The sequence below is a fragment of the Chiloscyllium punctatum genome, chromosome 27 (assembly GCF_047496795.1).
Source record: "Chiloscyllium punctatum isolate Juve2018m chromosome 27, sChiPun1.3, whole genome shotgun sequence".
Classification (NCBI taxonomy): Eukaryota; Metazoa; Chordata; class Chondrichthyes; order Orectolobiformes; family Hemiscylliidae; genus Chiloscyllium; species Chiloscyllium punctatum.
The window spans coordinates 28,623,533-28,644,579 of NC_092765.1; the positions used below are offsets into that span (position 1 = coordinate 28,623,533).

At 44.2% G+C, this 21,047-nt stretch overlaps 1 protein-coding gene across 1 annotated transcript in view; it reads left to right on the forward strand.

Annotated features, from left to right (window-relative positions):
- Nucleotides 1–11,320, forward strand: part of LOC140453589 (uncharacterized) — a 106,764-nt gene extending 95,444 nt beyond the window's left edge. Inside the window, exons 12-13 of the mRNA XM_072548397.1 lie at nt 1,530–1,650; nt 11,258–11,320. Coding sequence (XP_072404498.1) covers nt 1,530–1,650; nt 11,258–11,280 — 144 coding nt within the window. The 3' untranslated portion in view covers nt 11,281–11,320. The remainder of the gene's footprint in view (nt 1–1,529; nt 1,651–11,257) is intronic.
- The last annotated feature ends 9,727 nt before the right edge of the window (nt 11,321–21,047 follow it).

A 21,047-nucleotide genomic window follows, 5' to 3' on the forward strand; every position in this document is an offset into this window, starting at 1 on the left:
ATATTTGTAAACATGATTTCCCTTTCATAAATCCTTGCTGATCTGTCCAATCTTGTCACTGTTTTCCAAGTGTTCCATTATTCAATCGGTTATTACAAACTCTTACATTTTCCCTATTACTAATGTCAGGCTAACCATTTTGTAATTCCCTTTTCTCTCTTTACCTCCTTCTTTAAACAGTGCAGTTTTATTAGATATCTTTAAATCCATAGGAACTGTTTCAGACTGTATAGAATCTTGAAAGACAAACCCTGGTACATTCATTATTTCTGGAGCCAATTCCTTAAGTACTCTAGAATGTAGATTGTTGAGCCATGGGGATTTGTTGGGCTTTAATCTCATCAATTTCCCTGACACTATTAAACTTACTAATATTAATACTAATGATACTCCTTCCTTGGATCTAATACTTACCCTTATTTCTCTTGTCAGTATGACAGGACCACCTTTCCCATTTTATTTTTGTCCCAGATAGGATGAATAAGTGGTGAAATTTGAGTTCAGTAAATATCTGGAATGATATCTATGAAATCATTGTCAATTGGTATCTCAAAGCTGAGGGAGGATACATCAGAGGACTTGTGTCAATATGGGCAGAACTCAGGAGTAGGAAAGGTGAAATCACAATGCTGGGGGAATACTGTATGCCTCCCAATAGCCAGAGGGAGATAGAGGAGAAAATATGTAGACAACAACAGGGTTGTTGTGGTGGGTGATTTTAAATTCCTCTATATTAACTTGGCTCCACTTCATTCTAGGGGCTTGAATGAGACAGAATTTGTGAGGACCATTCAGGAGGGTTTCTTGACCCAGTATATAAATAGTCCAACCATGAAAGGGATTATACTGGACCTGGTTTGGCAAATGAACCCGGCCAGTTGAGCGAAGTTTCAGTGGGGGAGCATTTCAGGAGTAGTGACCATAATACCATGAGTTTTTAAGATACTTATGGATAAGGATCACAGCAGTGAAGATGTTAAATTGGAGGAAGGCGAGCTATAACAATATTAGGCAGGAACTGGAGAATTTTGATTGGAGGCGGTTGTTTGAGGGGAATTCCACATGGGGCATGTGGGTGTATTTCAAACGTCAGAAGATAAGAGTTCAGGAGCAGCACATTCCTGTGAGAATGAAGGATAGGTATGGTCAAAAAGAAAAAGGAAGCATACGTAAGGTCTAGGGGGATGGAATTGACAAAGTCCTTGAAGTACATAAGGAAAGTAGGAAAGAACTTAAACGAGGAATTAGAAAGGCTATAAGGGGTCATGAAAAGTCATTAGCAAACAGGATTAAGGAGAATCCCAAGTCTTTTTATACATATATAAAAAGCAAGAAGGTAGCCAGGGTTGGCCCACTCATGGACGAAGGAGGGAAACTATGTATGGAACCAGAAGGGGTAGGTGAGGACCTAAACTAATACAGGTAGACAACACTCTATCCAAAATCCCGAAATCCGAAAAGCTCCAAAATCTGAAGGTTTTTTTGTGAAGATTTTATCTCACTAACATGGTTGTTTGGCCTACAAACAGTTAACCCAACTGCACACCCAACTGATGCGTGTCACTCAGATGCAACGTGGAGGGGCATGGCGCAGCACAGACAGACCTCAATTCTGTTTCAGGGCCCGTTACTCAGTGAGTCTGCTGTTCGGTAAGATTTTTTAAAATGTCACCGTTGAACTGTCACTTATTCCGAAATTCAAAAAATTCTGAATTCCGAAAACCAGCTGGTCTAGAGCGTTTCAGGTAAGGGATTGTGTACCAGTACTTTGTGTTGGTATTCACCAAAGAGAAGGAATTGGTGGAGGATGATCTCAGGGAAGGGAGTGTCGAATTTCTAAGCCAAGTTGCTACTAAAAAGGAAGAGATGTTGAGCATCTTGACAAGTGTCCAGATAGCTAAGTCCTTGGGTCCTATTGGGATCTATCCCAGAATGTTGTGGGGGGCAAGAGAACAAATTGCTGGAGCATTAACAGACATTTTTTTATCCTCTTTGGCCGCAAGTGAGATCCCAGAGGACTGGAGAATAGCTAATGTAGTCCCATTGTTTAAGAAGGGTAGCAGGGATAATCTAGGAAATTGCAGGCCTGTGAGCTTCACATTGGTGGTAGGGAAATTATTGGAGAAGGTTCTCAGCGACAACATCAATCTGCCTTTAGAAGCAAATGGACTTATTAGTGATAAACAGCAAGGTTTTGTGCAGGGAGATCATGCTTCACTAACTTGGTTGAGTTTTTGAGGAAGTGACAAAGTAATTGATGAGGGAAAATGTTGTCTACATGGTTGATGTTGTCTGCATGGACTTCAATAAAGCCTTTGACAAGGTCCCTCATGGCAAACTGATACAAAGGGTGAAGTCACATGGTATCGGGGTGAGCTGGTAAGATGGATACAGAACTGACTTAGTCATAGAAGACAGAGGGTAGCGGTGTAAGAATGCTTTTCGGAATGGAGAGTTGTGACCAGTAGTGTTCCACAGGGATCAGTACTGGGACCACTGTTGTTCATGGCCTACATTAGAGGAAAGTGTGGTTAGTCTAATTAGTAATTTTGCAGATGATATGGACAGTAAGGACGATTGTCACAGGATACAGCAAGATATAGATCAGTTAGAGGCATGGGCAGAAAAATGGCAGATGTAGTTTAATCCTGACAATGTGAGGTGATAGATTTTGGAGGGTCAAGTACAGGTATAAATTATACAGTGAATGGCAGAACCCTTAGGAGTATTGATATGTGGAGGGATCTGGATGTGCAGGTCCACAGATCACTGAACGTGCCAGTGTAGGTAGATAAGATAGTAAAAAAAGGCCTATGTTATGCTTGCCTTCATTAGAAGGGGAATTGAGTATAAGGATAGGCAAGTTATGCTGCAGCTTTATTGAACTTTAGTTAGGCCACATGTGGAATATTGTATACAGTTCTGGTCAGCATACTACCAGAAGGATGTGGATGCTTTGGAGAGGGTACAGAAAAGGTGTACCAGGATGTTGACTGGTATGGGGAATTTTAGCTAGGAACAAAGGTTGGGTAGACTGGGTTTATTTTCACTGGAATGCAGGAGGTTGAGAGGCAACCTGATAGAAGTTTAAAAGATTGCAAATGACATGGATTGAGTGGAAAGTATGAGGCTTTTTCCCAGGGTGGAGGTGTCAATTACTAGGGGACACAGGTTCAAGGTGCCGGGGTGGGGTGGGGGTGGTGTTAAAAGAGATGTATGAGGCAGGTTTTTCACACAGAGGGTGGTCAGTACTTGGAACACGCTGCCAAAGGAGGTGGTGGAAGCAGACAAAATAGCAGCATTCAAGAAGCATTTGGACAAATACATGAATAGGAAGAGAATAGAGGGATATGAATCCTGTGACTTAAGATAGTTTTAGTATGGAAGGGCAAAAAGTGTTGGCATTGGCTTGGAGGGCTGAAGGGCCTGTTCCTGTATTGTATTGTTCTTAGTTTTCTTTGTTGGGAAAAATCCATCTGGTTCACTAATGACCTTTAGGGAAAGTCCTTACCTAATCTGGCCTACATGTGACTCCAGACCCACAACAATATGGTTGACACCTAACTGCCCTCTGGACAGTTAGGGACAGGTAATTAATGCTGGTCTGGCCATTGAACCCTTATCCCATGAAAGAATATTTTAAAAATTCAGTGAAGCTTTTAAAGATAACTTTGTTGATTCGCAACTTGATTTGAAAAAATATCCTATGATAGATTAAAGACTTAATAAAGTTTGATTAATACAACATGCAAAGAGCTAAAGACAAAAATGTAGGCATTTCAAAGCATAGGGTAGAATCTTATTGGAGTCTGAGGAATGTGGGCGATGATGAGATATGTGGCAGAATTTGGCAACAAGTGAGGCCAGTCTGATCTTGATGTTGAGATCATCTTGTTCCATCTTTTATGTTTTCGACAAGCAGTGTGGCAATATTCTCGTGAAGTAGCAGTGAACTGCCAATTGATGATCATGATTCCTTGTTCAATACCTTATTAATGCTGCCACTTGCCTCATTAATACTCAGATTCCAACTTTCCAAACAAGCGAGCCAGGACTGAACCAGAGTGTGTACCTAGTAGATTAAGCTTGTCACTTTTTGCAAACAACCTCCATATTGGACACTGGGCAACAACATCTCGGGATATGATTCACAGGCACAAGCTGTTTGTACCTTTCATCAATATTCCCTCTAATTTCATTCTCAGTGTGTCAATCTCCAAGCCCAACCACAACAGCAACGTCTGAACCTCAAAGTCATTGCATCTATATGGAAACTGCTTTTAGGGAACAATGCTGTCAACCCATTATGATCTGCAGGGCACACCAGCATCTACCATTGAGAAGACTGCAACAGGGACACTTTGTGCGCATGGACAGATTGACAACCAGGTGACAGATTGGACCAAGTTGCATCTCAGGGCTGCTCATTTGTTCTCTTCACACTCTCTCATTTATTACCTACCTGCATGCTCATACCATCCATGTCAAAACATCCTTATCCTGACATGCTTCATGATGTCTGTTCAATCATTGGCACTTCAACCAGAACAAAAGGCTTTCACTGTTGGCATTTTAAGCTGCTTGTCATGTTTATCATATTAAACGGTCCAAGGGGAGGGTAATATCTTAGTAAATGACACACTGAGACAGCAATGGCAGACACTACTCATTAATTCAGGCAAATGGCATGTTGGAAAATAGTGGAGGATAGTGCTCAATCCATTCAGTGCGGTCTACTGTCGGTCAGGAGGATCCCAGTACCATTAGCCAATGGCATTGTTTCCTCACAGTCCAGGGATTTTGACATGGTTACTTGTCTTCTTTAGATGCTCACAGGAGATCTGTCCTAGTACATGCTAGGGAGTATTTGTGTTCCGTTCTCTAATGCTTGCAGATGTGATTTGGGAGCTGCAAACACAGCAGTCAGAGATCTGGTTGGTCATTTCTGGAGCTGTTCTTGAAACTCATGAGAGATCTGGGGCAAAACAGTTTTGGGTTTCTGTCTGTCAACATTGCAGAATAGTTCAAAAAGGTTTAGGGACAGTGGGGACATCGAAAACAAAAAATATGGTGGTGGTTACAGCTGGCATGGTGGGGAAAGTAGAAGCACTTATCGTAGTTGGGTTAAGGGTGAGAATGAGCGAGTCACAATGCTGACACAGGCTCTGTGTGTTCTGAGACAAAATGATGGAAATGTGCAGGATGCTGGAGTGGGATTTGAGGGCTGCAGGAGTGGGAAGTCATCCTCTCCTAGTAGCTGTGAAGTTCACTGTGGTGCAAAACATTCTATTTAAGAGGCTCCTTTTAGGGCGTAATAGGAGATATGTGTGGGATCTCTCAGTCTTGCGTCAAGACATTGAGTGATATTGTCAGTGCAAGGTAGCATTGGTTCATTTGCTTCCCTCAAGTTGAGGTGTGCTGCAGCCCAGGAAATAGAATTCAGGAACAATAGCTGACTTTCTCCAGGTGCAGGTTTCCATCAAGTATGCACACATAGTCTGCTGAAACAGTGGTTTTGCTGATTGGACTATTCTGGGGTGACTCTCTAGTATAGGCCAGACAGAGTACACTGGATCATCCTGGTATGCTGTGCTTTGCACAACTGAGTAGGCAATGAGGTAATTTCTTGTCTGCAGAGTAACTGGGAGAACAGGAGCAATCTTCTGAAGAGGACAAGAACATTGGGGTAGAGCAAGCTGAAGATGTCTATGACAACTGTGACAAATGCCACACATTAGACAAAACCTCATTGACACTCAGCTCCAAAAGAAGGGAGCTGGGTACCACAGACAATTATTGCTTGTAATATTTTTTGGGGAGAAAGTGAGGATTGCAGATGCTGGAGATCAGAGCTGAAAATGTGTTGCTGGAAAAGCGCAGCAGGTCAGGCAGCATCCAAGGAACAGGAGAATCGACGTTTCGGGCATAAGCCCTTCTTCAGGAATGAGGAGAGTGTGTCCAGCAGGCTAAGATAAAAGGTAGGGAGGAGGGACTTGGGGGAGGGGAGTTGGGAATGCGATAGGTGGAAGGAGGTCAAGGTGAGGGTGATAGGCTGGAGTGGGGTGGGGGCGGAGAGGTCAGGAAGAAGATTGCAGGTTAGGAAGGTGGTGCTGAGTTCGAGGGATTTGACTGAGACAAGGTGGGGGGAGGGGAAATGAGGAAACTGGAGAAATCTGAGTTCATCCCTTGTGGTTGGAGGGTTCCCAGGCGGAAGATGAGGCGCTCTTCCTCCAACTGTCGTGTTGCCATGGTCTGGCGATAGAGGAGTCCAAGGACCTGCATGTCCTTGGTGGAGTGGGAGGGGGAGTTGAAGTGTTGGGCTACGGGGTGGTTGGGTTGGTTGATCCGGGTGTCCCAGAAGTGTTCTCTGAAACGTTCCGCAAGTAGGCGGCCTGTCTCCCCAATATAGAGGAGGCCACATCGGGTGCAGCGGATGCAATAGGTGATGTGTGTGGAGGTGCAGGTGAATTTGTGGCGGATATGGAAGTGTCCCTTGGGGCCTTCGAGGGAGGTAAGGGGGGAGGTGTGGGCGCAAGTTTTGCATTTCTTGCGGTTGCAGGGGAAGGTGCCGGGAGTGGAGGTCGGGTTGGTGGGGTGTGTGGACCTGACGAGGGAGTCACGGAGGGAGTGGTCTTTTCGGAACGCTGATAGGGCAGGGGAGGGAAATATGTCCCTGGTGGTGGGGTCCATTTGGAGGTGGCGGAAATGACGGCGGATGATAAGTTGGACATGGAGGTTGGTGGGGTGGTAGGCGAGGACCAGTGGGGTTCTGTCCTGGTGGCGGTTGGAGGGGCGGGGATCAAGGGCGGAGGAGCGGGAAGTGGAAGAGATGCTGTGGAGGGCATCGTCGACTACATCTGGGGGGAAATTGCGATCCTTGAAGAAGGAGGCCATCTGGGTGGTACGGTTTTGGAACTGGTCCTCCTGGGAGCAGATGCGGTGGAGACGAAGGAATTGGGAATATGGGATGGCGTTTTTACAGGGAGCAGGGTGGGAGGAGGTGTAGTCTAGGTAGCTGTGGGAGTCGGTTGGTTTATAATAAATGTCCGTGTCGATTCGGTCACCCGAGATGGAAATGGAAAGGTCTAGGAAGGGGAGGGAGGAGTCTGAGATGGTCCAGGTGAATTTGAGGTCGGGGTGGAAAGTGTTGGTAAAGTGGATGAACTATTCAACCTCCTTGTGGGAGCACGAGGCAGCGCCGATACAGTCATCAATGTAGCGGAGGAAAAGGTGGGGGGTGGGGCCAGTGTAGCTGCGGAAGATGGACTGTTCCACATATCCTACGAAGAGGCAGGCATAGCTGGGGCTCATGCGGGTGCCCATGGCTACTCCTTTGGTTTGGAGGAAGTGGGAGGATTGGAAAGAGAAGTTGTTCAGGGTGAGGACCAGTTCAGTCAGTCGAAGGAGGGTGTCGGTGGAAGCGTACTGGTTGGTACGGCAGGAAAGGAAGAAGCGGAGGGCTTTAAGTCCTTCGTGATGGGGGATGGAGGTGTACAGGGACTGGATGTCCATGGTGAAAGTAAGGCGTTGGGGACCGGGGAAGCGAAAATCATGGAGGAGGTGGAGGGCGTGGGTGGTGTCCTGAACGTAGGTGGGGAGTTCTTGGACTAAGGTGGACAGAACCGTGTCGAGGTATGCAGAGATGAGTTCGGTGGGGCAGGAGCAGGCTGAGACAATGGGTCGGCTGGGGCAGTCAGGTTTGTGGATTTTGGGCAGGAGGTAGAAACGCGCGGTGTGGGGTTGTGGGACAGTGAGGTTGGAGGCGGTGGATGGGAGATCCCCTGAGGTGATGAGGTTCTGGATGGTCTGGGAGATGATGGTTTGGTGGTGAGAGGTGGGGTCATGGTCAAGGGGGCAGTAGGAGGAGGTGTCTGCGAGCTGGCGTTTAGCCTCAGCGGTGTCATGATGCCAAACTCTGGTTGGCAGATTTTGGCATTGTGGTGGCATCATTTCTAAACCCTTTTCCTTACAGTAAATAAAATCTCATTGTTGTATTTGGAATTGTCCAATTGCTTGCCTATTTATGGTCTTCCCCTTCAGGACAATGACAAGCTACATGTGTCTATTGAGCACTGTGGATAGAATAGCATTGACTTAGGTGTATATATAAAAAAAGAACTGCAGAACCTAGTAACCTGAAGGAAAAACAGAAATTGCTGGAGAAACTCAGCATGTCCGGCAGCGTCTTTGGAAAGAAACAGAGTTAACATTTTGAGACTAGTGAACTGTCTTTAGAATTGACTTAAATAGTGTTCAGGTGGTATGTAGCTAAAGAAAGCTAAAGTGTGGCATGGTGGTTAAACAGCAACTAGAGGTGAGAGAACGAGGTTGTATATATGACACAGTGTCAGCTAAGTCACTGTATGCAATGGCTTTGTGACTGCTGTGCCATGATGTTGCCGGTGAGGGTGAATGCTGAATTGGCAACACTTGTCCAAGTGCACAACAGCCTTTCAAAGACAACTATCAGTTTCCTTGACCTCTGAACTTAATCTGTCATTAGGCTTTGGAGCTCAGCCAAACCTTTACAACAAAATTCCTTTGCATACAGTGTCATCATAATCTCCTAAGTGGGATATGTTAAAGCTTTTAAAGTAGTAGAACAGATGGCCGTATATCCCATTGCTCCAAAAGCCAAATAGAAGGCTGCATTGTCAATGATAGGCAAGCAAGAGGCTGAAAGAACAGAGCAAACATTACAGCATCAGGAGGTCGAGAAGTCAATGTTTCAGGTGTAAACCTTCCTCAGGACTGGGGGAGAAGGGCTGAGTGGTTGTACCCTCTACCTGTGTTCATCTACCACTACAAAACCACTCAGGACATGTCCCCACCGAAAACCCTCCCCCAACCTCCCCCCCACCACCTTTGTCTGCAGCTCCCCTTATACCCCACCCCCAGTTCTGAAGAAGGGTTGCACCCAAAACGTTGGCTTCTGCACCTCCTGATGCCACCTAACTTGCTGTGTTCTTCCAGCCTCCTGCTTGTCTACCTTGGATTCCAGCATCTGCAGTTTTTTTTACTTCTAATAAATTTGTCAATGAAGCAGTTCAGCCATTTGTTGCACTGTTTCAAAGGTTAAACAAATGGGTGACCTTCAATCAATGAGAAGATGAGAGCAGAAGCTGATATTGACTCAGTAAAATCTGTTTGATGCAGAAAAGCACTTTATCCACTATGTAAGTTAATCACTTTGACAAAGCTGATCAATTTAATAATAATTTGCCTTTTCTAAACAAAACCTAAACATTGAACACCACATTAAAATATATTTAATGTATCATTCAGCATTTGATTATGACATGTAAAATTTACAACACTTATTTAAAGTTACCCATGAAAAGCAACTCAACTCTAGAACTGGCTTTCAACATGGTACATGGCATCTCTAGCCTGGAAAGAGGTATATGAAATATATGAATAACTGTATGAACTACTGTCACAATGCTAGTCTGGTACAAGGTTACTTTGCCCTTGAGTCTTTTTTCAGGGTTGGGGGGGGGGGTAATTGGCCAGGCTCCATCATGCCTGAGGTTTGACTGGTTCATTGGGGGCCTTGTTGTTTACCCTAACAGTAGTTCAGGCCAAAAGCTTGAAAGATCTTTTGAAAATTGATATAATTAAGGGGGCATGGACAGCTCTTTAGTTGGGCAGTTCAATTCATTTCAGGAGTGAGTTGAGTAAGGTTCACAGGGGAAATTGTTCTTCTGTCCTTATGATTTCGAATTGTGCCATTGTTTACTGTTTGTGCTAAGGGATGTGGGTATTGGGACTGTTGCAAGTATTTTCAGAACAGCATCATTAAGTCGGATTTGGAGAGGATAACTTATCTGGTATTCTGTTTTCTGTTCTTTGTGTTTCATTCCGAATTTTGTTTGGTTAAAACCTAGCAGTCGACCCAGTTAATTTACTCCAGGAATATCCACTATACACCTAGCTAAACAAATAGATAAGTTATGGTCTGGGCTACCTGCTTAACAATGTTTTGAGGGGTCTGGCCTAGTCCATAACGCTGCAAACTGGCATAGTCTCTTTTCAAAGTCAGTCTGATTATAGGGTAGGCAGAAATCACCATTCTTGCAATGGAGCAATTGACCTTGGGATTTCTTGTATGGGGGCTTGTGATCTGCTCTTTATCCCATGCTCTTGAAAGTACTACATGATGGGAATAGGACAAAAATCTTGGAATTAGGTCCAACCCACCTCTTGCTGCCCCCCGACTCAATAGGTTTACCTTGTGTTAGGTTGGTGAATTAGAATCACAGTATCGGTCAATCACCTGCAAAAGTCTGATTTTAAAATTATTGAAAATGATAAATAGAGTCATAGAGATGTACAGCATAGAAACAGATCCTTCGGTCCAACTTGTTCATACTGACCAGATATCCTAACTTAATCTAGTCCCATTTACCAGCACTTGGCCCATATCCTCCAAACTCTCCCTGTTCATATACCCATTCAGATGTCTTTTAAATGTTGTACTTGTACCAGCTTCCACCACTTCCTCTGGCAGCTTCTTCCATAAATGCACCATCCTCGGTATGAAAAATTTGCCTCTTCGGTCCTTTTTAAATTTTTCCCCTCTCACCCTAAACCTATGCTGTCTAGTTCTGGACTCACCCACCCCAGGGAGAAGACCTTGTCTATTTACCCTATTCATGCCCTTTTGATTTTATATACCTCTATAAGGTCACCCCTCAGCTTTCCAAGCTCCAGGGAAAACAGCCCCAGCCTATTCAGCCTCTCCCTATAGCCCAAATGCTCCAACCCTGGCAACATCCTTGTAAATCTTTTCTGAACCCTTCCAAGTTTCACAACATCCTTCCTGTAGCAGGGAGACCAAAATGTATGAAAGTATTTTCTATTTAAATTGGAGTATAGTAATGGGCTTCTTAGACATTTTAAAAAAATATTCAAAATCTTTCAAGACTTACCAGAATCTTTGAACTTAAAGTTCCAACTTAAGTTCTGCAGTCTCCATCAAAGCATTTAAACAAATGAGTAGAATTTCCCAAAAGTGATTAATTCATGCTCAAGATGTGATCACTTTTTCGGTGTGGCCTGCATAGGTGGGGTTTTTTTTAATTAGTGCAACAGATTGTTAAACATTATTTATCTTTAAAATCTTTAATCTGTTGCACAAATGACAAAGAATTATACTTAGAGAATATTAAATAATCAAGCAGAAATCACTTAAAAATTTTAATGTTGATCTATGTTATAATGCTGACTTTTGCATTTACTCTGCTTTTCTATGCAGCTGGAAGTGATACTAATAAGTAAGTGCTATGTTGTTCTGGAACACTCAGTTCTGAAGAAATTGATTGAATTAAAGTGGAAAAGCTATGGATTGTGAGTAACTTAAAAATGTCATTAATTATAGTACAGCAGAAAATGTAAGGATAATCAATATTAAATCATAATTTGAACAATCAGTTAATAATCATATCTCAAACATTGGAGAGTCAAAGATGTCAGCGTGGCAATTTTTAAATTACAGGTATTAGGAGGAAGAAGAAAAGAGAATTATCATTTATTTAGCATCTTTAATGTCTTGAGAATGTCCTGGTGCATTCCATCTTGAATGAATCACTTTTGACTTGTAGGGCTGAATTTACCAACATGGCTAAGTGCCAATTTTGGTATGTTTCACAGAGGGTTTTCCTCCATGAACTCTAGTGAGTTTCCTCATGCATATTCATGCTGCTCAACTCATTACAGGGGAACCTTGATTATCCAAACGTGATGAGCAGGCACTATTTTGTTCGGATAATCGATTATTCGGTTTTTGATTAAATACCTTTCCTCTCGGGCTCAGAGTTTTTAAAGTCTGCTCCTCGTTCAGGAGACTGCAGCAGCATACAGCACGCAAGACCCCGCCCCAACCCCCACCCCCGATGCCGTCAAACACCGCCCCCAACCCCGTGCAACACCTCCCCCCCACCCCAACCCTGTCTAAGACTGCCCCCGTCCCCCAAAACCGCACTTCCCACCCCCAAAACCATGCAACACCTCCCCAGTGCCCTCCACCCCCCAAGACCATACCCCCACCCCAACCCCGTATTTAGATAATCGAGGTTCCTCTTTATGGTATTTACCACGCCTCTATGGCACTGCTTTTGTGCTTATCAATTGTAACGTATTCCTCACTACTGGGAAATTGCATGACTCGCACTGCCTATGCCATACTTAAATCCTTGCTGTGTTCCTGGTCTAATACTGCAAACCAGTTGCATTTCAAAGTGTGTTACTATGCAGTTCTGAAGAATGTTGTACCCCTGCTTTGCCAACAGAGTCCTGAAAGTCCTGATGGGCAGGATGATGGGAAGAAGGGTCATTTTCTTTCCTCAGAACTGCCAGAGGAGATCATGACACCAGACTCTAATAAGCTGGTCCAAATTTGCCACCAGGGTTGGGTGTGGTGTCCACAATCCAGATAATCATCCAAAAATTCCCTGTAACTCGAAGCTGTATCCACATCATGGTTTACACTCTCACAACTTTAAGTTGAATCTTCCCTCAATCACTCTCACTTACCCCACTCCATTACACCATTAACCCGGTATGCTGTCTGCACTTTCCACTTACTCATCTTGCAGAACTCACTGTATTTCCCATGCTTGCTCAGCATAACAGCCATGCCAGCCCCTTTCGCCTTGTTCAATACTTACCCTTGTCTCATTCCAAGAGAAAATTGTCCACAATAGGGCTGAAGGAATTAAGACAGAGTGCCTGACATTCATCATCTCATCCCCTATCAAGAGAGAAGAGAATTTTTGGCTGAATGGGCAAAGACGTTGCCTGAACAGGCAAGAGTAGGGGCAGCTCATGTAGTGATATGGAGACCTCTATGTCCAAATAACCCAGTAAGATTAATTTGCATGTTTTGTCCATTAGTAACTTTGTTCGAGTGCACAAATAGATACAGAAGCAACAAGAAGGTTTGTTGAAAACACTTGGTAAACTGGAACAGAAATTGCAGGAATCCACTTATGCGATCATGCACTAGGCTGACTTCGGCATGCATGTATCTGTCCGTCTCCATGGATAGAATGGTGGCTACCATGGAGACCTCGGTGCAGTACACTTAATGTTTGGTAGATATGCACATTGCTGTATCCATTGGTGTTCACACAAACGATAAAGTGACAGGGAGACAAGAGACCTTAACTCAAGTGTTCTTTTCTCACAAGTAGACAGATTGGTCCCAGTAAGTACCCAACCAGAGGAGGAACTACAAGCCCCCCCAGATGTTTTCTGTCAGGATACTGCTTCAGTTCACAACCCTTCAACCTCCAACCTGTCTGCACTGTTGAGTTCAAGTTGAGGAAGTTGAACCTACATCTAGCCAGGACACACCCAACATATCTGGGTCTTCTAGAGATCACCTGCTCAAAGCCAACAGGCTTCACTTCAGAGCAGACCTCCTCCATACCCAGCTACAGACCCTAATTTGCACCTAGATGTAGAGGGAGGGAAAGGAAAAATAAAACCTTATGAGGATACATAGATGGCACATGTGAAACTTCATTGTAAATACATCATTACATTTTGATATATATATTCAGTTTTCGTCATCAGCTCTGTGAATTACTGTCATTGTAGACGCAACAACAAAATGAATGCAAACAGATGAGCCATAGTTCGCACCACATGCCCTTCTACCCTGCCTGAGTGATAGGTGTCCTTTCCATAGTGCCTATATCAGCAAATCCCAAGATCTGACGGTTTTTATCCGAAAGTATTAAAGGAAGTTGGGGAGTATGTTAATCTTAATCTTAATCTTTCAGTGTTTCCTAGATTCAGAAGACATCTCTCTGGGGATGTGCCATTCTGGACATGTCATTTCACTTTTTTTAGATTACTTACAGTGTGGAAACAGGCCCTTCGGCCCAACAAGTCCACACCGACCCACCGAAGCGCAACCCACCAGACCCATTCCCCTACATTAACCCCTTCGCTTAACACCACGGGCAATTTACCATGGCCAATTCACCTAACCTGCACATTTTTGGACTGTGGGAGGAAACCAGAGCACATTGCTGGAACAGGCAAGAGTAGGGACAGCTCATGTAGTGATATTGAGACCTCTATGTCCAAATAACCCAGTAAGGTTAATTTGCATGTTTTGTCCATTAGTAACTTTGTTCGAGTGCACAAATAGATACAGAGCACCCAGAGGAAACCCACGCAGACACAGGGAGAATGTGCAAACTCCATACAGTCAGTCGCCTGAGGCGGGAATTGAACACAGGTCTCTGGCGCTGTGAGGCAGCAGAGCTAATCACTGTGCCACCAAAGAGGACCAAAGAGGAAAACCAGGGAATTTCAGATCAGTTAGCCTAACATCTGTGGTGATGAAATTGTTTGAGTTTATAATCAAGGAGAGGGTAACTAAATACCTCAAAAGTTTCAGTTAGTCAGGGAGAGGCTACATGGATTAATGACAAGCAGGTCATGCCTGGCAAACCTCATTGCATTTTTGAAGAGTTGACTAAGGTAGTAAACTGGGCAATGTATATGGATGTTGTTATCCTGAAAAGACAGGATAGATAAAAATTAACTATTTCCACTGCTTGGGGATTTTAGAACTAGGGAGCATAATCTAAGTATTAGGGCCAGACCGTTCAGGAGAGACGTAAGGAAGCATTTCTATACACAAAGGGTGATATATGTTTGGTGCCCTTCCATAATCTGGAGTCGATGCTAGATCAGTTGCTAATTTGAAATCTGAGATGAATAATTTTTTTGCTAAGCATAGGTATTAAGGGATTATGGGACAAAGGCAGATATATGGAGTTAGACTTTAGATTAACCATAATCTCATTGAATGGCAGACAGACTTGAGGCAGTGAATGGTCTATTCCTATTCATGTGAAACTTTGTCCTAAAGAAGCATCAAATGTTGTGAAGGCTTCCATCGATTTGTAACCTTAACCTTTACTAAACTTTGCAATGAAGAAGCATCAAATGTTGTAAAGGCTTCCATCAGTTTGTAAACTTAACCTTTATTGAAAAATGTGTTGCTGGAAAAGCGCAGCAGGTCAGGCAGCATCCAATGAGCAGGAGAATCGACGTTTCGGGCGTAAGCCCTTCTTCAGGAATGAGGAGGGTGTGCCAAGCAGGCTAAGATAAAAGGTAGGGAGGAGGGACTTGGGTGAGGGGCATTGGGAATACGATAGGCGGAAGGAAGTTAAGGTGAGGGTGATAGGCTGGAGAGGGGGTGGGGCCGGAGAGATCGGGAAGAAGATTGCAGGTCAAGAAGGCGGTGCTGAGTCCGAGGGTTGGGACTGAGATAAGGTGGGGGGAGGGGAAATGAGGAAGCTGGAGAAATCTGCATTCATCCCTTGTGGTTGGAGGGTTCCTAGGCGGAAGATGACACGCTCATCCTCCAGGCGTCGTGTTGCCATGGTCTGGTGATGGAGGAGGCCAAGGACCTGCATGTTCCCAATTGCGGAACGTTTCAGAGAACACCTCTGGGACACCCGCACCAACCAACCCAACCGTCCTGTGGCTCAACACTTTAACTCCCCCTCCCACTCCGCCAAGGGCATGCAGGTCCTTGGCCTCCTCCATCATCAGACCATGGCAACATGACGCCTGGAGGAAGAGCACCTCATCTTCTGCCTAGGAACCCTCCAACCATAAGGGATGAATGCAGATTTCTCCAGCTTCCTTATTTCCCCTCCCCCACCTATCTCAGTCCCAACCCTCGGACTCAGCACCGCCTTCTTGACCTGCAATCGTCTTCCCGACCTCTCCACCCCCACCCCCTCTCCGGCCTATCACCCTCACCTTAACCTCCTTCCACCGATCACATTCCCAACGTCCCTCTCCCAAGTTCCTCCTCCCTACCTTTTATCTTAGCCTGCTTGGCACACCCTCCTCATTCCTGAAGAAGGGCTTATGCCCGAAACGTCGATTCTCCTGCTCCTTGGATGCTGCCTGACCTGCTGCGCTTTTCCAGCAACACATTTTTCAGCTTTGATCTCCAGCATCTGCAGTCCTCACTTTCTCCTCACTTAACCTTTACTCAACCTTACAATGAAGAAGCACCAAATATTGTGAAGGCTTCCATCAGTTTGTAACCTTCACCTTTATGAAACAACAGGAAGATCAAACTAGTAGGCTGAATTCACACAATTCAGTTCCATTGAATGAGGTTCACAAGGAACTCCTCCTTGCATTGATTTGACTGATACAGCTGTCTATAGGATGCTAAAGGTGAAAAATGTCCACATCCTCCTCCTCAGCACAGTGCTGTGGCTCCATGGATCCTTGATGTCCATCATGTAGCTTTGATGTGTCCTCTTGTAGTGTGAAGCAAAATATCCAAGATTAGGCAGCGTTTTCTGCACTGTATCGCGGTGGATCCCTAGACATAACTTGCATAGGAATCTAGTGTGAAGCAGCCATCTTTTGGCCTTCATTGGTCACAGTGGAAGAAAGTGTTGAATTGCGGATACATTGGACATCATGACATTGCTTTCTGGCTGTCAACTCTAAATACACTATTGCACTACTGCCTCACTCTCATCTGTACAACATTCCATGGAAGACAAGCAAGCGTGGTTCTCCTGCACATCTGGAAACTTTGCATTTGGAGACTGCACCACATCCACTGGAGGTTAATGATTGCCCTAGGCTTACGGACAGATGTGTTCTTCAACCATTTCTAAAGTTTCTTAGTGTACCATCAATAGCTTCTGTTCCTGAATCCACTGGGGACAGTTTCATAGAATCCCTACAGTGTGGAAGCAGACCATTTGGCTTATCAAGTCCACACTGACCCTCCAAAGAGCATCCCAACCAGACCCACAACCCCTCCATCCAGTCCCTGTAGCCCTATATTTCCCATGGCTGATCCACCTAGCCTGCACAGCCCTGGACACTGGGCAATTTAGCCAATCCATTTAACCTGCACATCTTGACTGTGGGAGGAAACCAGAGCACCTGGAGGAAGCCCATGCAGAAATGGGGAGAATGTGCAAATTTCACACATTCACCCAAGGGTGGACTGCAATCCAGGTCCCTGGCGCTGCAAGACAGCAGTGCTAACCATTGAGTCAACATGCTGCCCAAATAACCTTTGTGGATAATATCAGAAACCAAGCAGCTCCTCAGTAATGTGATAATTTAGCAATTGCAGCACACACAACTGACATGGGAAACAGTGTCCTGAAAACACTGAGACATAAAACTTCTAACAAGGAGGCCAATCAAATACCTCTACATGGTGTACCTATATATCACTGATCTGAATGGATTAATGCTGCTCAAGCCATGTGCACAATACAGTAGGGGAAGGTATATTTGGTAGCAATAATTAGAACTTCTTCTCAACCCTTAATCCTTACATTACCCAAGAATGGCAATAAAGGTAATGGCATTTTATAGTCCAAGGTGTGAAGTGAACAACTCTTGGACCATGTGCAGGCTCTGAAATCTTGGAAACTGATTGTGACTTTTGGAACTAAGATGAATTTTTACAATATGCTTGACATCACTTCTGCTTCACAGCCATTACTAGGATTAATTTGTGTCGTTGAATGCTATGGTAAAAATTATTTGTTGTTATGAAGTTTAGCCAAGAGTTTGTTAATGCACGAAGTACAATGGAGAATTATGTGAGAACAGATGTCTGTAACATATACTGTGTATATGTCAATTTCATGTGATTGCCCATGAAGGACTTCACATCACTCTCATGTAAAACTCACACCTTCACTTATTCTTCCCATTCTGGATGTGGTGCCAGCCATTTTCTATCTTGATTGCACATGTACGATTTGAATGAGAGTGGAAGACAACACAGGCCGCGCTTCACAGAGTGAGTTGTAGGTTCAGCCTGTCAAACTACTGATCAACCCCCCTCCCCCCCAAACCTGCATGCTCCTTACAGCCTGCCCAGCCTGTCAACATCAGTACTGTTTCCCACTTTCCCTCCCAAATGTTTTGTTTAACTGCTCACTTCCCAGCTTTACTCCTGAGGGCCCAATATACAGCTTAGAAATGCCAAATATAGTTATGCACTGTCCTCTGTGGGCGGCACGGTGGCACAGTGGTTAGCACTGCTGCCTCACAGCGCCTGAGACCCGGGTTCAATTCCCGCCTCAGGCGACTGACTGTGTGGAGTTTGCATGTTCTCCCCGTGTCTGCGTGGGTTTCCTCCGGGTGCTCCGGTTTCCTCCCACAGTCCAAAGATGTGCAGGCCAGGTGAATTGGCCATGCTAAATTGCCCATAGTGTTAGGTAAGGGGTAAATGTAGATGTAGGGGTATGGGTGGGTTACGCTTCGGCGGGGCGGTGTGGACTTGTTGGGCCGAAGGGCCTGTTTCCACACTGTAAGTAATCTAATCTAATCTAATCTAATCTTATTGAAGCCAGGATGATGGAGATCATTGATAATCTCCCCTCTCACAGTAACCCTCACCCTCTCATACTGTTGTCATCTCCCACCCTTATGTTAAGTTGCCATTCATTACAATTGTTCTTCTGTCTGCATCCCAGTATGCTACCTCCAATCCCCATAATTGACTTCCACAGCATTCCCAATACAGTTCTGGTCCCTGATAACTCCCTTGACTTTCAGTGAATATATCCCCTAGACTGACTTTGGGCCATCTCTTTGACTGCCTTTGAAAGACAGCTCCGACTGATGAATGAACAGACTCCTGATGAACAGCTCCCCTGTATAGTTCCCCAACTGAGTTTTCGCTAATCCCCAGACTGGTTGCACTGAATCTTCAGGAAATATTATTGCCACTCTGCACACTGTAATGATATCAGCTCAATGACTCTGAGCAATCCAAGCACTCCACTGGTCTGATATTGGATGATGTATTTGGCTTACTGTGCTGCTATCTCCTGACTGGTGATAGTCGTCCTTGTCTTAACTGAGGATTACTTCCCCTAAACTTTCGTGACGTAGCAATTTGATTGAAGTGCATGCACTGTGCAATCTGACACACCTCATGATGCAGGTGTGTCACTGACAAGGCCTGGTTCTGTATAGCAATGTGTCCATCCCCTTGACTGATAATTGCTGGAAAGCATGGTTGGCTTTGTGTCTGCAGTCTGACTGTGATAGGCCTAAGCACCCCACTGACTATGACCAAGCCCATTCACTGATATTGGATGATGCCCTGTATCCATTCCTTGACTAATGACAATCGCCCTTATCTTCACTGAGAATTACTTCCCCTGACTTTTGAGATTTGCCCATTTGTCTCTGCACTATGCGGCAATGTAATATTGAAGTGCTGTGAGTTTGTAAGTTCTGATTGAAAGGCAAAATAAAGGAAAGATGCTGTGAGTATCCAAGTAGGTGCAAAGTGAGTGAGTACTATGAAAGTACCTGGCAGCAGCAATGCAATGAAATATGATACAAATTGAATCCCTCCAGTGTGGAAACAGGCCATTTGGCCCAACAAGTTGGCTTTTGAAGAGTATCCCACCCAGACCCATTCCCTGCCATATTACTCTTACATTTCCCCTAACTAATACCCTGAACACTATAGGTAATTCAGCATGGTTAGTTCACCTAACCCGCACATTTTTGGGCTTTGGGGGGAAGCTGAGGCATGTGTGGAAATCTATGCAGACACAGAGAATGTGCAAGCTCCACACTGACAGATTCAAACCCGGGTCCTTGGCGCTGTGATGCAGTAGTACTAACCACTGAGCTACCATGCTGCCCTAAGCTGTAATATGTAGCTGAGACATGACATGCTGTGATATACTGATGATTTGCCACAATCATGCTGTGATACTTACATTAGCTCCCACAAAAAAAAGATGAGATGTAGTCGTGGAGCACCAAAGAATATAACAAACGTTTCTTGAAGTAGCTGATATCTATGTATGTATATTACAATCACAGGTCCTTGAGTGCTTGAGCTCAAGCTAAGCGATTCAGATGTCAAGCAACATGCTTTCTTCCATGTGTCATTCTGTAAGAGAAAACAGCTCAGTGAGGTGGAGATTGCAAACCTTATGTCATTAGATCACATACCATGAAATGGTGATGACATCATGAGCATGTCCCTTAAATAATTATTGAATATCTGCTGCAAGACATAAAACATCCCCCTTTTTCCAAAGAAAAGAGTTCCTGACAAGTATACATCATTGTACATAGGTATGTTTTTTCAACTCAGCAATTATGCAATTATGTAAAAACATAGTAAATAAGATTTAATCAATCAAATTTCACTTATAACATTTTGGAGGTTTGACAACATACCAATGCTGGTGATCCTGTACCATTTAGAAGGTGTGTGTTATTCTTGATTGCTCTTGACTGTCAACTGTCTTGCTATTGATTACCATCTCTCGGCATCAACACATAATCACTGATATTTAAGTTGACATCTTGTCTTTCTGTGTGCATGATTAGCATGTCATACATTTTTATTTACTCGTGGGATGTGGGGCATCGCTGGCTGGCCAGCATTTATTTACCATCCCTAGTTGCCCTTGAAAAGATCATGGTGAGCAGCCTTCTTAAACCACTGCAGTCCATATGCTGTAGGTTGATTCTTTATCAATCCTCTTCATCACTTCTTAAAAAAACTTAATTAAGTTAGTGAGACATGATTTCCTATGCACAAAGCCATGTTGACTGTCCCTAATCAGTCCTTGCCTTTCCAAATACATGTAACTCTTGTCCTTCAGGATTCCCTCCAACAACCTACCCACCACTGATCTCAGGTTCACCAATTTATAGTTTCCTGGCTTTTCCTTACCACCTTTCTTAAATAACTATACCATAATAGCTAACCCCCAGTCTTCCAGCATCTCACCTGATGATATAAATATCTCAACAAGGGTCTAGCAACACTTCCCTAGCTTCCCACAAAGTTCTGGGGTACACCTGATCAGGTCTCAGGGATTTATCCACCTTTATGCATTTTAAGACATCCAGCACCTCATCCTCTGTAATATGGACATTATTTAAGATGTTGTTATTTATTTCCCCAAGTTTTCTAGCTTCCATATCCTTCTCCACAGTAAATACTGATGCAAAGTATTCATTTAGTGTCTCCCCCA